This window comes from Eschrichtius robustus, chromosome 15 (assembly GCF_028021215.1).
Source record: "Eschrichtius robustus isolate mEscRob2 chromosome 15, mEscRob2.pri, whole genome shotgun sequence".
Taxonomy (NCBI): domain Eukaryota; kingdom Metazoa; phylum Chordata; class Mammalia; order Artiodactyla; family Eschrichtiidae; genus Eschrichtius; species Eschrichtius robustus.
The window spans coordinates 89857747-89874153 of record NC_090838.1 but is presented as its reverse complement, the minus strand read 5'-3'; the positions used below and the strand labels follow the sequence as shown (position 1 = coordinate 89874153).

Here is a 16407-nt window from a genome sequence, read left to right as displayed (position 1 = left end):
ATCGTCACTAAACCTGATTTTGTTAAGTTGATAAAACTTGGAAAAAAGAAATGATTCCTAATATTTGATAACATTTATCATTTTAAGTTGTTAGGTATGTCCCTCCCCATTTGCTCTGCATCAGCCCGCTAGCCTAACTACCACTGCACTGGAAACACTTCTGAGAACAGAATGCTAGTTTATACACTGTACAGTTAGTACCATAGTACTTAAGTAAAAACTACTTGTGCTCTGTTTTCCAAGATTTGAGCAACTGTCACTTGACATAGTCTAAATGTTAGGCCTGTGCCTCTAAAACAGATCACGAATCCTCTTTTGACCTCTGATTTTTCATAGCTTATGCCATGAATGCTGCTATTGAAACCAGAATTTATGTGGATCAAGAAACATCTGCGTATTTTGCAAATATTTAAGTTTAACTATTTGGGGGAAGGTTTTCACGTTGTTAACTTGGTATGGCAGAATGATGTCCCTTGTATGTGTGCGGTAGCCAGCAACCTGGGAAGTTTTACTTAAACCTTTAAGATAATTGTGAGAACGTGGGTTGGGTTCTAACGAACAGCTGTGAAGCAGTTCCTGTGTTTCCTCTTTCCTGCTCTGGTTTGGAAGCTATTTGCGTTTCAGCTGCAGGAAAAGCTTTGCACTGTTGCTGGTGCATTCAAGTTTGGGTTACATTTGAGGGTAAAATCTGTATTTGCCCTTTTTTCTCTTCTAGTTAAACTTGTAGTCCCTTGGGTTGACATCCAGAAGTTGGAGAGGACGTCCAACGTCTTTCTGACGGATACCATCCGCATCACCACACGGAATAAGGAGCGGGACTTCTCCATGTTTCTGAACCTAGATGAGGTGTTCAAGATCATGGAGCAGCTGGCTGACGTGACACTGCGAAGGCTGCTGGATAACGAGGGCTTTGACCTGGACCCAGGTCTGCAGGAGCCCAGCCAGATCACCAAGAGGTAGGAACCTCCATACACAGGTGTCCCTAACCTCACAGGGGACCACGGCCCGTGTGCCACCTTCGTGGACATGTGTTTTGGGTTTTTTTTGTTTTTATAAGTGTATTTTTAAAAAATATTTATTTATTTATTTTGGCTGCACTGGGTCTTAGTTGTGGCATGTGGGATCTTTAGTTGAGGCATACGGACTTCTTAGTTAAGGCGTGCAAACTCTTAGTTGTGGCATGCATGTGGGATCTAATTCCCCAACCAGGGATTGAACCCAGGCCCCCCTGCATTGGGAGCACGGAGTCTTACCCACTGGACCACCAGGGAAGTCCCGGACATGTGCTTTGTTAACCTCGTTGTATTAGTTTGAAATTTCCCTTGTGGCGTAATCCAGATTTTCCTATGTCGTTAATCATGACAGAGAGATAATAATTGGCAATGATGGTTATTCATTTCCTTTATGCAGTAGGCTTTGATTCCTGGATCCAATTTCCCCTTTTTTTCCAGAAAGTATTTCAAAATTGATTTTCATAAAAAAAAAAAAAAATGCTTCCAGGAAATTCCCTGGCGGTCCAGTGGTTAGGACTCCACACTTTCACTGCCATGGCCCTGGGTTTGATCCCTGGTTGGGGAACTAAGATCCCACAAGCCGCGCAGTGTGGCCAAAAAAACCCAAACTTCCAGAAAATACAATACAGGTAGCCTCATGATAGAATTCTATTCAGCATGGGGCTTTATTAGTACACATTAAGAAATGTTGTTTTTTCATATCACATTACTTTGTATAAGACTTTTCCAGGAGCGCTGGATATATTTTTGGTACCAATTTGTCATAAGAAATGTACCTTACTGATAGTAAGTGAGCATTCTTTATTATTTGCCCCCAGTTGATACTGGTCATGGGGACTTATGAGGTAGTTGCTTTAATTATTTGCCACTTTAAAGCAGTTCGATTTTATTATCTAAAATTCAAACTGTGGTGTTTGAGCTTGACTGTGATTTCTGGCTTCGTGGTTCAAACTGGGTGACTGCAGAGCTGATGCCTTTGTAAGAGTTCACCTTTGTATCCTTTGAAAAACACTTTGTCCATAAAGTGCTGCCCTGGCTGGATGTTTTTGATATAGTTACAGAATCACCACTGCTATCTGCATACTCCTTGTCATTAAAAAACTGTTTTTTTGGTGGTAAAATACACATAACATAAAATTTGCCATCTTAACCATTTTTATTTTATTTTTTAAAAACTTTTTAATTGAATGAAAGATTCTTTAAATTCTATAGTGCTTTACAATTTTCAAAAGCTTCACACACATGATTTCATATAATCCCACAATAACCCTTTTTTAAAATCCCTTACTCCTATATTGCCCCTCTCCCTGACCCTCTCCCCACTGGTAACCAGTAGTTTGTTCTCTGAGTCGGCTTCTTTTTTGTTTTATTCACTAGTTTGTTGTATTTTTTACATTCCACATATAAGTGATATCATATGGTATTTGTCTTTCTCTGTCTGACTTAGCATAATGCCCTCCAAGCATCCTTGTTGCTGCAAATGGCAAAATTTCACTCTTTTATTTTCTATTTATTTATTTTTTACATCTTTATTGGAGTATAATTGCTTTACAATGGTGTGTTAGTTTCTGCTGTATAACAAAGTGAATCAGTTATACATATACATATATCCCCATATATCTTCCCTCTTGCATCTCCCTCCCACCCTTCCCATCCCACCCTTCTAGGTGGTCACAAAGCACCAAGCTGATCTCCCTGTGCTATGCGGCTGCTTCCCACTAGCTATCTGTTTTACATTTGGTAGTGTATATATGTCCATGCCACGCTCTCACTTCGTCCCAGCTTACCCTTCCCCCTCCCCGTGGCCTCAAGTCCATTCTCTATGTCTGCGTCTTTATTCCTGTTCTGCCCCTAGGTTCTTCAGTACCTTTTTTTTTTTTTAGATACCATATATGTGTGTTAGCATACAGTATTAGTTTTTCTCTTTCTGACTTAATTCACTCTGTATGACAGACTCTAGGTCCATCCACCTCACTACAAATAACTCAATTTCTTTTCTTTTTATGACTGAGTAATATTCCATTGTATATATGTGCCACATCTTCTTTATCCATTCATCTGTCGATGGACACTTAGGTTGCTTCCACGTCCTGGCTATTGTAAATAGAACTACAATGAACATTGTGGTACATGACTCTTTTTTTTAATTAATTAATTAATTAATTTATTTTGGCTGTGTTGGGTCTTCGTTTCTGTGCGAGGGCTTTCTCTAGTTGTGACGAGCGGGGGCCACTCTTCATCACGGTGCGTGGGCCTCTCACTATCGCGGCCTCTCTTGTTGTGGAGCACAGGCTCCAGACGTGCAGGCTCAGTAGTTGTGGCTCATGGGCCCAGTTGCTCCGCGGCATGTGGGATCTTCCCAGACCTGGGCTCGAACCCGTGTCCCCTGCATTGGCAGGCAGATTCTCAACCACTGCACCACCAGGGAAGCCCTACATGACTCTTTTTGAACTATGGTTTTCTTAGGGTATATGCCTAGTAGTGGGATTGCTGGGTCGTATGGTAGTTCTATTTTTAGTTTTTTAAGGAACCTGCATACTGTTCTCCATAGTGGCTGTATCAATTTACATTCCCACCAACAGTGCAAGAGTGTTCCCGTTTCTCCACACCCTCTCCAGCATTTATTGTTTCTAGATTTTTTGATGATGGCCATTCTGACCAGTGTGAGGTGATACATCATTGTAGTTTTGATTTGCATTTCTCTACTGATTAGTGATGTTGAGCATCCTTTCATGTGTTTGTTGGCAATCTGTGTATCTTCTCTGGAGAAATGTCTATTTAAGTCTTCTGCCCATTTTTTGATTGGGTTGTTTGTTTTTTTGATATTGAGCTGCATGAGCTGCTTGTAAATCTTGGAGATTAATCCTTTGTCAGTTGCTTCATTTGCAAATATTTTCTCCCATTCTGAGGGTTGTCTTTTCGTCTTGTTTATGGTTTCCTTTGCTGTGCAAAAGCTCTGAAGTTTCATTAGGTCCCATTTGTTTATTTTTGTTTTTATTTCCATTTCTCTAGGAGGTGGGTGAAAAAAGATCTTGCTGTGATTTACGTCATAGAGTGTTCTGCCTATGTTTTCCTCTAAGAATTTTATAGTGTCTGGCCTTACATTTAGGTCTTTAATCCACTTTGAGTTTATTTTTGTATACCGTGTTAGGGAGTGTTCTAATTTCATTCTTTTCCATGTAGCTGTCCAGTTTTCCCAGCACCACTTATTGAAGAGCCTGTCTTTTCTCTATTGTATATTCTTACCTCCTTTGTCAAAGATAAGGTGACCATATGTGCGTGGGTTTGTCTCTGGGCTTTCTATCCTGTTCCATTGATCTATATTTCTGTTTTTGTGCCAGTACCATACTGTCTTGATTACTGTAGCTTTGTAGTATAGTCTGAAGCCAGGGAGCCTGATTCCTCCAGCTCTGTTTTTCTTTCTCAAGATTGCTTTGGCTTTTCGGGGTCTTTTGTGTTTCCATACAAATTGTGAAATTTTTTTGTTCTAGTTCTGTGAAAAATGCCATTGGTACTTTGATAGGGATTGCATTGAATCTGTAGATTGCTTTGGGTAGTATAGTCATTTTCACAATGTGGATTTTTCCAATCCAAGAACATGGTATATCTCTCCATTTGTATCGTCTTTGATTTCTTTCATCAGTGTCTTTTAGTTTTCTGCATACAGGTCTTTTGTCTCCTTAGGTAGGTTTATTCCTAAGTATTTTATTCTTTTTGTTGCAGTGGTAAGTGGGAGTGTTTTCTTAATTTCTTTTTCATATTTTTCATTGTTAGTGTATAGGAATGCAAGAGATTTCTGTGCATTAATTTTATATCCTGCAACTTTACCAGATTCATTGATTAGCTCTGGTAATTTTCTGGTAGCATTTTTAGGATTCTCTATGTATAGTATCATGTTATCTGCAAACAGTGACAGTTTTACTTCTTCTTTTCTGATTTAGATTCCTTTTATTTCTTTTTCTTCTCTGATTGCGGTGGCTAAAACTTCCAAAACTATGTTGAATAATAGTGGTGAGAGTGGGCAACCTTGTCTTGTTCCTGATCTTAGAGGAAATGGTTTCAGTTTTTCACCACTGAGAACGATGTTGGCTGTGGGTTTGTCACAGCCAACAGATAGGTTCCCTCTATGCCTACTTTCTGGAGCGTTTTTATCATAAATGCGTGTTGAATTTTTATGAAAGCTTTTTCTGCACCTATTGAGATGATCATATGGTTTTTATCCTTCAGTTTGTTTATATGGTGTATCACATTGATTGATTTGTGTATATTGAAGAATCCTTGCATTCCTGGGATAAACCCCACTTGATCATGGTGTATGATCCTTTTAATGTGCTGTTAGATTCTGTTTGCTAGCATTTTGTTGAGGATTTTTTCATTTATGTTCATCAGTGATATTGGCCTGTAGTTTTCTTTTTCTGTGACATCTTTGTCTGGTTTTGGTATCAGGGTGATGGTGGCCTCATAGAATGAGTTTGGGAGGGTTCCTTCATCTGCTCTATTTTGGAAGAGTTTGAGAAGGATGGGTGTTAGCTCTTTTCTAAATATTTGAGAGAATTTGCCTGTGAAGCCATCTGGTCCTGGGCATTTGTTTGTTGGAAGATTTTTCATCACACTTTCAATTTCAGTGCTTGTGATTGGTCTGTTTATATTTTGTTTCTTCCTGGTTCAGTCTTGGAAGGTTGTGCTTTTCTAAGAATTTGTCCATTGTTTCCAGGTTTTCCATTTTATTGGCATATTGTTGCTTGTAGTAATCTCTCATGATCCTTTGTATTTCTGCAGTGTCAGTTGTTACTTCTCCTTTTTCATTTCTAATTCTGTTGATTTGAGTCTTTTCCCTTTTTTTTCTTGGTGAGTCTGGCTAATGGTTTATCAATTTTGTTTATCTTCTCAAAGAACCAGCTTTTAGTTTTATTGATCTTTGCTATTGGTTCCTTCATTTCTTTTTCATTTTTTTCTGATCTGATCTTTATGATTTCTATCCTTCTGCTAACTTTGGGGTTTTTTTGTTCTTCTTTCCCTAATTGCTTTAGGTGTAAGGTTAGGTTGTTTATTTGAGATGTTTCTTGTTTCTTGAGGTAGGATTGTATTGCTGTAAACTTCCCTCTTAGAACTGCTTTTGCTGCATCCCATAGGTTTTGGGTCATCGTGTTTTCATTGTCATTTGTTTCTAGGTATTTTTTGATTTTCTCTTTGATTTCTTCAATGATCTCTTGGTTATTAAGTAGTGTATTGTTTAGCCTCCATGTGTTTGTATTTTTTACAGTTTTTTTCCTGTAATTTATATCTAGTCTCATAGCATTGTGGTCAGAAAAGATACTTGATATGATTTCAGTTTTCTTAAATTTACCAAGGCCTGATTTGTGACCCAAGATATGATCTATCCTGGGGAATGTTCCATGAGCACTTGAGAAGAAAGTGTATACTGTTGGTTTTGGATGGAATGTCCTATAAATATCAATTAAGTCCATCTTGTTTAATATGTCATTTAAAGCTTGTGTTTCCTTATTTATTTTCATTTTGGATGATCTGTCCATTAGTGAAAGTGCGGTGTTAAAGTCCCCTACTATATTGTGTTACTGTCAATTTCCCCTTTTATGGCTGTTAGCACTTGCCTTATATATTGAGGTGCTCCTATGTTGGGTGCATAAACATTTGCAATTGTTATATCTTCTTCTTGGATTGATCCCTTGATCATTATGCAGTGTCCTTCTTTGTCTCTTGTAATAGTCTTTATTTTAAAGTCTATTTTGTCTGATATGAGAATTGCTACTCCACCTTTCTTTTGATTTCAATTTGCATGGAATATCTTTTTCCATCCCCTTACTTTCAGTCTGTATGTGTCCCTAGATCTGAAGTGCGTCTCTTGTAGACAGCATATATACGGGTCTTGTTTTTGTATCCATTCAGCCAGTCTGTGTCTTTTGGTTGGAGCATTTAATCCATTTATATTTAAGGTAATTATCAATATATATGTTCCTATTACCATTTTCTTAACTGTTTTGGGTATGTTTTTGTAGGTGTTTTCCTTTTCTTGTGTTTCCTGCCTAGAGAAGTTCCTTTAGAATTTGTTGTAAAGCTGGTTTGGTCGTGCTGAATTCTCTTAACTTTTGCTTGTCTGTAAAGGTTTTAATTTCTCCATCAAATCTGAATGAGATCCTTGCTGGGTAGAGTAATCTTGGTTGTAGGTTTTTCCCTTTCATCACTTTAAATATGTCCTGCCACTCCCTTCTGGCTTGCAGAGTTTCTGCTGAAAGATCAGCTGTTAACCTTATGGGGATTCCCTTGTATGTTATTTGTTGCTTTTCCCTTGCTGCTTTTAATGGTTTTTCTTTGTATTTAATTTTTGATAGTTTGATTAGTATGTGTCTTGGTGTGTTTCTCCTTGGATTTATCCTATATTGGAGTCTCTGCGCTTCCTGGACTTGATTGACTATTTCCTTTCCCATGTTAGGGAAGTTTTTAACTGTAATCTCTTCAAGTATTTTCTCAGACCCTTTCTTTTTCTCTTCTTCTTCTGGGACCCCTATATTTTGAATGTTGGTGCATTTAATGTTGTCCCAGAGGTCTCTGAGACTGTCCGCAATTCTTTTCATTCTTTTTTATTTATTCTGCTTTGTGGTAGTTATTTCCACTATTTTATCTTCCAGGTCACTTGCCCATTCTTCTCCCTCAGTTATTCTGCTATTGATTCCTTTTAGATAATTTTTAATTTCCTTTATTGTGTTGTTCATCATTGTTTGTTTGCTCTTTAGTTCTTCTAGGTCCTTGTTAAATGTTTCTTGTATTTTCTCCATTCTTTTTCCAAGGTTTTGGATCCTCTTTACTATCATTACTCTGAATTCTTTGTCAGGTAGACTGCCTATTTCGTCTTCATTTGTTTGGTCTGGCGGGTTTTTACCTTGCTCCTTCATCTGCTGTGTATTTCTCTGTCTTCTCATTTTGTTTAACTTACTGTGTTTGGGGTCTCCTTTTCGCAGGCTGCAGGTTCATAGTTCCTGTTGTTTTTAGTGTCTGCCCCCAGTGGGTGAGGTTGGTTCAGTGGCTTGTGTAGGCTTCCTGGTGGAGGGGACTGGTGCTGATGTTCTGATGGTTGGGGCTGGATCTTGTCTTTCTGGTGGGCAGGGCCGCGTCCGGTGGTGTGTTTTGGGGTGTCTGTGAACTTAGTATGATTTTAGGCAGCCTCTGTGCTAATGGGTGGGGTTGTATTCCTGTCTTACTAGTTGTTTGGCATAGGGCGTACAGCACTGGAGCTTGCTGGTCGTTGTGTGGAGCTGGGTGTTAGTTTTGAGACGGAGATCTCTGAGAGAGCTTTCGCCGATATTACGTGGGGCCGGGAAGTCTCTGGTGGTCCAATGTCCTGAACTCGACTCTCCCACGTCAGAGGCACAGGTCTGACACCTGGCCGGAGCACAAGGACCGTGTCAGCCACACGGCCAGTTCACAGAACCGGGTGGTGAAATGGAGTGCACAGTCACACTGGAAGGAGAAGGCACCCCTCAGCAGGAGGACGGTGCTGCAGGTTCCCCCGTTGTGACACACGCGCTCCTGGCACGTGGCCTGCGCCGTGTGGAGGGCGAGCCGAAATTTCACTCTTTTAAATGGCTGAGCAGTATTCCCTTGTATACATACACCACATCTTTATCCACTCATCTGTTGATGGACACTTAGGTTGTTCCCGTATCTTGGAAATTGTAAATAACACTGCTATGAACATTGAGGTGCACGTATCTTTTGGAATTAGTGTTTCTGGGTTTTTTTTCCAGATATATACCCAGGAGTGGAATTGCTAGGTCATATGGTCATTCTGTTTTTAGTTTTTTGAGGAATCTCCATACTATTTTCCATATTGGCTGCACCAATTTACATTCCCACTAACAGTGTAGGAGGGTAGGTATGAGGGTTCCCTTTTCTCCACATCCTCGCCAACATTTATTATTCGTATTCTTTTTGCTGATGGCCATTCTGACATGTGTGAGGTGATATCTCATTGTGGTTTTGATTTGCATTTTCCCGATGATTAGCAATCATTTTTAAGACTATGGTTTGGTGGTATTAAGTACATTTGTGTTGTTGTGTAACCATCACCACCATCCATCTTTAGAGCTCTTATCTTTCAAAACTGAAACTCTGTCTGCATTAACACTAACTCCCCACTGCTTCCCCAGCCCCTGGCACCCACCCTTTGAATCTGCCTCCTGTAGTGAAATCCTACAGTACTTGTCTTTTTTGTGACTGGCTTACTTTGCTTAACCTGATGTCCTCAACGTTCATCCACGCTGTAGATTATCAGAATCTCCCTCCTTTTTAAGACTGAATAATATTCCTATGTATGTTTATACTGCATTTTGCTTACCTGTGTATCCATCAGTGGACACTGTGTTCCTTCTACCTTTGGCTGTTGTGAATAATGGTGCTGTGAACGTGGGTGTGCAAATATCTCTTTGAGACTCTGCTTTCAGCTCTTTTGGTCACATGCCCAGAAGTAGAATTGCTGGATCATATGGTATTTCTAGTTTAAGTTTTTAGGAACCACTAATCATTAAAACTATTTTTTTTTTTTAATCATTCGTCTATTTTACCATTCCTGTTATTCCTTAAACATGTCTACTGCCTTCTCTGAACATTTAGGGGAATGTGTGTCTTTCTAATTAATGGTCTCTGAATGGCAATGTCTAAGAGTTTTCATGCGTTCAGAAAGAATTCAAAGACCCTTCCTGCTGTGTGTGTATATTTTAAATCGATCGCGTATGTAAGTGGAGTTTGGGGTAAAACTCCACTGAACTTCACTTGGTTTTGCGTCATCTCTGGTAACCTGAGAGTTCCTTTGTCGGGTGGGGCTGCTGCTCATCACTCCTGTGAGAGGGGACCCCAGGCCAGCGCTGCCTTTGGTCTTACGGCTCCCAGTCCCCAGCTCCTCCCTGTACCTCTGGCCCCAGGCTTCCCATCACTGTCTCTGGCTTCATCTCAGGGCCGAGAATGATCTCGGGTGCCCTTGGCCTGCAGTGGCTTGAAGCAGGCTTTCGGTTCCCAGCCAGAGATTGAAGTCAGGCCACGGCAGTGGGAGCGCTGAATCCTCGCCGCTAGACCAGTGGCCGGTGACAAGGCCCTGGTCCTTCAGCTGTGCAGAAATGAATTCCCACAAAGAGATGGAAAGGAGTGAAACAAGTAAAGTGTTTATTACGAGGAAAAAGGGTACATGTGGCTAGACACACAGGTGGGCTCAGAGAGAGAGAGAGTCTTGCCCCCGTGGTAGTTTGAATCACTTTTATAGGGCGTTTCTTCCAGGTTTCCTTTGGCCAATCATCTTGCTTTTGCTTGATTCTGAGTCCGTATTTTGTTGATCTCAGGGTCCTCCCATCTGTGCGTGCGCATCTCTTAGCCAAGGCGGATTCTAGCGAAGAGGCCCATGGGTAGGTTGACATCACTCCCTTTTTGACTTCCAAGGAGACTTTCTGCGCATGTGTAGTCAGGAAGGTCTCCTTGACTCTGAGAATGAGGAATATGTGGCCTTTTATCTCTTATATGGGCAGGGCTCAGCTCTTCTCTTAATAGTTGTTTTTTTTTTTTAATTTATTTTATTTATTTATGGCTGTGTTGGGTCTTCGTTTCTGTGCGAGGGCTTTCTCTAGTTGCGGCAAGCGGGGGCCACTCTTCATCGCGGTGCGCGGGCCTCTCACTATCGCGGCCTCTCTTGTTGCGGAGCACAGGCTCCAGTCACGCAGGCTCAGTAATTGTGGCTCATGGGCCCAGTTGCTCCGCGGCGTGTGGGATCTTCCCAGACCAGGGCTCGAACCCGTGTCCCCTGCATTGGCAGGCAGATTCTCAACCACTGCGCCACCAGGGAAGCCCCTCAGCTCTTCTCTTGATCCTACTATTTTGGAGTGTCTGTCCACAGGGGACAACTCCAGTTGCTCAGCCTGGGGCCCAGCTATTTCCTGCCTCAAGAAGACAACCCAGTACAAGGGAGCCACTCTTGCCCATGTTTCTTCAACTATCTCTATATAGTTTGGTACTTCAGTGCTTTTAGTCCAGCTTACAAAGATCTGTTAAAGATGAAGAAACCCATCTCCATTGTATAGGTTGTTAAAGGGCTCATGGAAACTACCAGTTAGAGCTTTGACTTCTTTCACCATGCTTGCACGTAGATGTGTAGGTGAGGGAATTGTAACCAAGTGGTTTTTGGAAGGGGAGGCCAGCTCATAGCTGTTGTGTTCTGGTCAGTCCCCTGGGCTTTGGGATCTCAGGTGATTCTTCACAAATTTCCTGATGTTCTAGCACGGCTGTACTTCCAGATGTGGCATTTTTAATTTGGGATAGAAATGAGGAAAGGAGAGGAAAGTGGAAGGTCTGTAGCACTTAAGACCCTTTGGGAAAAATCATCCATTTTGGAAGAAAACTCAGCAGTGTTGGGAATCTTCCAGAAACAGGTGAATTCTACAAGGCTGTCCACCCCACCCCCCCCCCCCCCAAGCCCTGGAAACTTGTAGAAAGGGGAGAAGAGAAAGGGCAGAAAGGACCCCAGTGATGGCCAGTGGTGGAGCTGCCTGGCCCATGGGTGCCTGGGGCCCCGAGATGGATGGCAGAGTCCTGGTGCATGGCATGTTTTACTGGTCACGGCACTTTGAGTGACTTCCTCCACAAGTGAAAGGCGTGTCATTCCCGCTAGTTCCTGGCGGGTTCTCGCTTGAAGCTTTCTGTCCTGGAGACATTGGCCTGTGGACATAAACAGGTAATGACTCAGTCAACTTGACATCCTGCCAAGACAGCCCAGGTTGAAAGTTGAGGAAAACAGTCTCTTCATGCTAAGGGTACAATCACAGGGTCTGGAATGCTCCTCCGGCCCCCTTTTGTTGATGTATTTTTACTTCCCTTCCCAGATAACTGCTTTTTAAAAAAAAAAATAAAAACAAATAAATTTATTTATTTATTTATTTTTGGCCACGTTGGGTCTTCGTTGCTGTGCGCAGGCTTTCTCTAGTTGCGGTGAGCCGGGGCTACTCTTCGTTGTGGTGCCTGGATTTCTCATTGTGGTGGCTTTTCTTGTTGCAGAGCAGGGGCTCTAGGCACACGGGCTTCAGTAGTTGTGGCACGCGGGCTCAGTAGTTGTGGCTTGCGGGCTCTAGAGTGCAGGCTCAGTAGTTGTGGCTCATGGGCTTAGTTGCTCCGTGGCATGTGGGATCTTCCCGGACCAGGGATCGAACCTGTGTCCCCTGCATTGGCAGGCGGATTCTTAACCACTCTGCCACCAGGGAAGTCCCAGATAACGGCTTTGAAAAGGTGCCTTGGGGGTCTGACTACGGATTAGTTTTGCCTGCAGCTTGGTCGCTCCCCTGGGACTTAGGGGCACAGAGCAGAGTGAGCTCAGACCTCCCGGGAGAGCAGGGATGATGGGCCAGGGCGTGCTCACTGCGGCCCGGCAGACACATTAGGGCTGGCGGGACTCCCCAGAGGACGCCCTGGACCAGGGACCCTCCAGGTGCAGCTACAGGATCCAGGGGGACAGGGGGACTGAGGCCGGGGAGGAGGTTTCCTGGAGGGAGATTGGAGGGAATGAGGGAACAGATTGATTGGCCCTGATACGTCGACCAGGAAATATCGATTCTGAAGGTGTGAAGCATGGGGTGAGAAAAGCGTAGCCCACTATTTTAGGGGGGTGAGAAGGGAGAGGTGATGGGCTTCCCTGAGTCTAAATTAAATAACATCTTCATTGAAATTTATTTCGACTGGCTGAGAATGCTACAGGAAGACTCAGTTAACGCAGTAATCTTCATTGAAATTCATTTCGACTGGCTGAGAATGCTACAGGGAGACTCAAGGCAGTGCAGTAAATGGACTCCATTTCCCTCGCTGTCAGTATCTAAAAGTGAACCGTGGTGGCCTTGGGGGTTGATGTCCTCAGTGGACACCCCTCCTCCCCGTCGCCTGGCTGACCCTTCACTCTGTGGACTGGCTTTTCAGACCCTCTGGGGCCTTTCCCACCCAGATTCACCGCTTTTCCTGCTCTTCTCCTTGTGCTTCCTTTAGGAAGGCCCAGGCTTGCAGGTGTGATGTAGTCGACTTTGCGTCCTGATTCTGGCTCAGGGTCCTCTCCAGGGGCTTCTGCAGCCCCAGAGGGCCCAGCCCGCGTTCCGGGGGAAGTCCGCGCCCTGCTCCCTGCAGGGCCCTTGCTGCTCCGGGCTTGGCGGGGGGCGCTGGCTCTCTCTGGGGCAGGACGGAGAGCAGAGGATGGCGGCAGGAGGCTCTTCTCAGCTGGAAGAGCCTCATAGGTGTCCAGGCCTGTTGAGTCCTGGTCTGTCAGGGCCCCAGGGGTGGATTTTCAAGGGAACATGGGGGGACTGTGGAGCCAGCTGAGTCCTTCACACGGCTGCCCGTTGTCTGAGGGCCAGGCTGGCCTCCCGTCCCCCGAGGTCCTGGGCTACCGTGCGCTCTGTGCAAGATGCTGCGTGGCAACGGCCGCCGTCATTTCATTGATGCTCGTGGGGCAACACAGGGGAAAGAGGTTTTGAATAAACACACACTTGAGAAAGGCAGTGTTTTCTGTGCAGACTTGGGTGGGAAGGAGAAGCACATGTCTGGCCTCTCTGCCTTGTTTCTACATTGCTGGTCCTTGGTAGTTCCCAGAGTCTGAAATGCACAGGCAGGCACCTAACTGAGAGCCTCTGCAGTCTCTGTGTTTCTTCATGAGGCAGCCTGGCTGCAGAGCCCTGAGTGTTCCAGAAAGGCAGGAGGTGGCTCCAGGGATGGGAAGTCCTTGCACACCTCCCCAGCCTGTCTCTTAGCCTGAGTTTGGGGAAGCATGGGGCCTTGAAGCAGCTGTAGGTCTGCAGACTCACATAGGTTTGTCTTTGTGGGATAAACGATGTGAGGGAGTGAGAGTTGGTGTGAGGCCCGACACAGTTCTTCCCCCAGAAAAGGTTATGAGGGGGGAGAGAGAGAGCCATACCTGTTTCTGATCCATCGTTACCTAATCCAGGAGAGAGAAATCTCATTCTAAGTTATGCAGAGAAACAAAAGAACTACCTACTGCTTAATTTCTTGGGTCTGAGGTCTTAGGACTAGAACCTGAAATTAAAAAGAAAAATCTATTTATTTATTTATTTGGTTGCATCAGGTCTTAGTTGCGGCAGGCCGGCTTCTTAGTTGCGGCAGGCCAGCTTCTTAGTTGCGGCAGGCCAGCTTCTTAGTTGCGGCACATGGGCTCCTTAGTTGTGGCATGCGAACTCTTAGTTGCAGCACGCGTGTGGGATCTAGTTCCCGGGCCAGGGGTTGAACCCGGCCCCCTGCATTGGGAGTGCGGAGTCTTAACCGCTGCGCCACCAGGGAAGTGTCTTGAATTTTTAAAATGTGTGCATATAGCCTAGAATTTTCTGCATAGTTGTCATGTCCGATTGCACATGTTAGTTTCGTCTTTGACAGCAAACTAGGTGTCCACTGATCTGTATTCTGGTCAACCCACGTGGTTCCCGGTTCCTAAAACGGCATGCATCCAGATAGGATGACTCGTGGCCCCTTCCCCTGCTGTTCTGTGGCCTGTGCCCACCGCCCCCAGCGGTGAGCACCATGGGCGGGGAGTGTCTCTGGGGCTGCTGTCTCGGCTCACTCCATCCTCGCAGGGCGCTTCCGCCGGGGCCACAAGCCTGGGATTGGCTGCCACTTTCTGAGGGTTAGGTCATGACCCGCGTCTGGTGGTCTGTATGGAGGAAGAGTGGAGATATTTACTGAGCGTTGGAAGGTCCGAAAGGCCAGTTGTGACCAGTGGGCTTTGTTTCTGATGCTGTTCAGAAAGAGGAGGTGATATATTTAGCGTCAAAACGACCACCCGCTGGGAAAGGGCCCTCAAGGCTGGCAGGGTTGCGGGGTTGGGGCTTGTGCTGGGCTTCCCGAGGGGCTTGTGGGTCCCCCATCTCTCAGGGTGTCGTGTCGTCATCTCAGCTACGTTAGAACATTAAATATCACATATAACTCATATTTCAAGGTGGGATTGGAAGAGAGATTTCTAGTAGGGAGGAAGAAAGATAATTTAGGGAAGTCCCCCCCCGCCCCGCTGCTTTCCTTTTGGTAACTCGAGGTCACTGGGCTCTGGCTACTGAGTGTGGGAGAGACAGACCTCTACAGGAAAGGGAGAACAGCCCCGAAAGGAGAACAGACACTGCGCGTAGCTGCGCCGAGGCCGCAGAGAAGGGGGCTGAACCGAGCTGACAGCTGGCGCAGCAGGTGCACTGAACAGAAAAGATTGTTTTTAATCCGCCTCAGATAACTGAACTCCTTAGTCTTAGTCTGAAGGGTTGGGCACAATGTAAATATACGTGTAAGTCCCCCGACCCTCCCTGCAGCTCCACACAAGCTGCTGTGATCCGTGTTACTTGCCCTGTTCTCACCTTGGCTCCAGCCATCTCCCCAGGAGGCGGGGATGTGCTTCCAGAAGGAAAAGCCAGCAGCTGGATTTGGCAGTGGCTGCAGCCACATGTGTCCGACCTGTACGGGTGGGGGCACTGGCCTCACTTCCACCGGAGCCGCATACTGTGAGGACAGGGATGTAAGTTTTCCAGTCAAACGTGCTGGACGTAGGTCTGCTCTCAGGGGTCGGGGCTCACCTGGAGGGGCCTTGCCTTCCATTCTCCCAGAGCACAAACTTCTAGGGCATCCACGGCACTTTCCCGTGTTCTCCCAGCTCCTCTCTGGAAGAGGCTCAGGCCACCCCCTCCTCCCCTTTTTTCCAAATGGTATTGAACACATTTTTATTTGCTTATTTGTTGTATCTCTTTTTTTTGGGTGTCATATCTGTTCACATCTTTTGTCCATTAAAAAAAAAAACTGAATTGTTTGCCCACTTTCTATTGCATCGTAAAAGATCTTGATATATTCTAGATACAAGTCCTTTTTCCAGATATGTCTTTTGACAATAGTTTTTATGGCCTGTGGCTTGTCTTTTCATTATCTTAACATCACTTTTCAAAAGCAGAAATTTAATTTTTGATGCAATTCAATTTTTAATTTTTTTGTTTGTGTTTCAGGTTCTACTGGGAAGTATTTGTGTAAACCAATTTACAAAGATTATCTTCCAGTTTTTCATATAGAAGTTTTTTTTAAGCTAAAAGATAGGGGTTTTTTTTTTTTTAAAGCTATTTATAGATTGAGTCAGAAGTTCTGAAGTTTTTTCTTTTTCTTCCTGCTTTATTGAGCTCTAAGTTGCAAATAAAAATGCATATATTTAAGTTAGAAACACGAACATTTGATACTTGCATACCCTGTGAAATAATTATCACAGTCAAGTTCTTTAACTCATCCATCACCGCTCAGGCCCCTTTGGAAACAGCCATCCACGTGTAGCAGGTATTTAAGGAGCTGCAGCTTTGGAACACAGTGACTGGACCCACCTTGATCTGTGGAATTT

General features: G+C 44.2%; 1 protein-coding gene across 8 annotated transcripts in view; it reads left to right on the top strand.

Moving 5' to 3' along the window:
* The window catches only part of TBC1D8 (TBC1 domain family member 8), a 132219-nt gene that overhangs the window by 81464 nt on the left and 34348 nt on the right, over nucleotides 1-16407 (top strand). For all 8 annotated transcript variants that reach the window (XR_011076728.1, XM_068565093.1, XM_068565092.1 and 5 more), the window contains exon 5: nucleotides 716-956. Coding sequence is in view for 7 of the 8 variants with exons in the window: in XM_068565093.1 (XP_068421194.1) it covers nucleotides 716-956 (241 nt within the window). In the remaining variant the exon portion in view is untranslated. The remainder of the gene's footprint in view (nucleotides 1-715; nucleotides 957-16407) is intronic.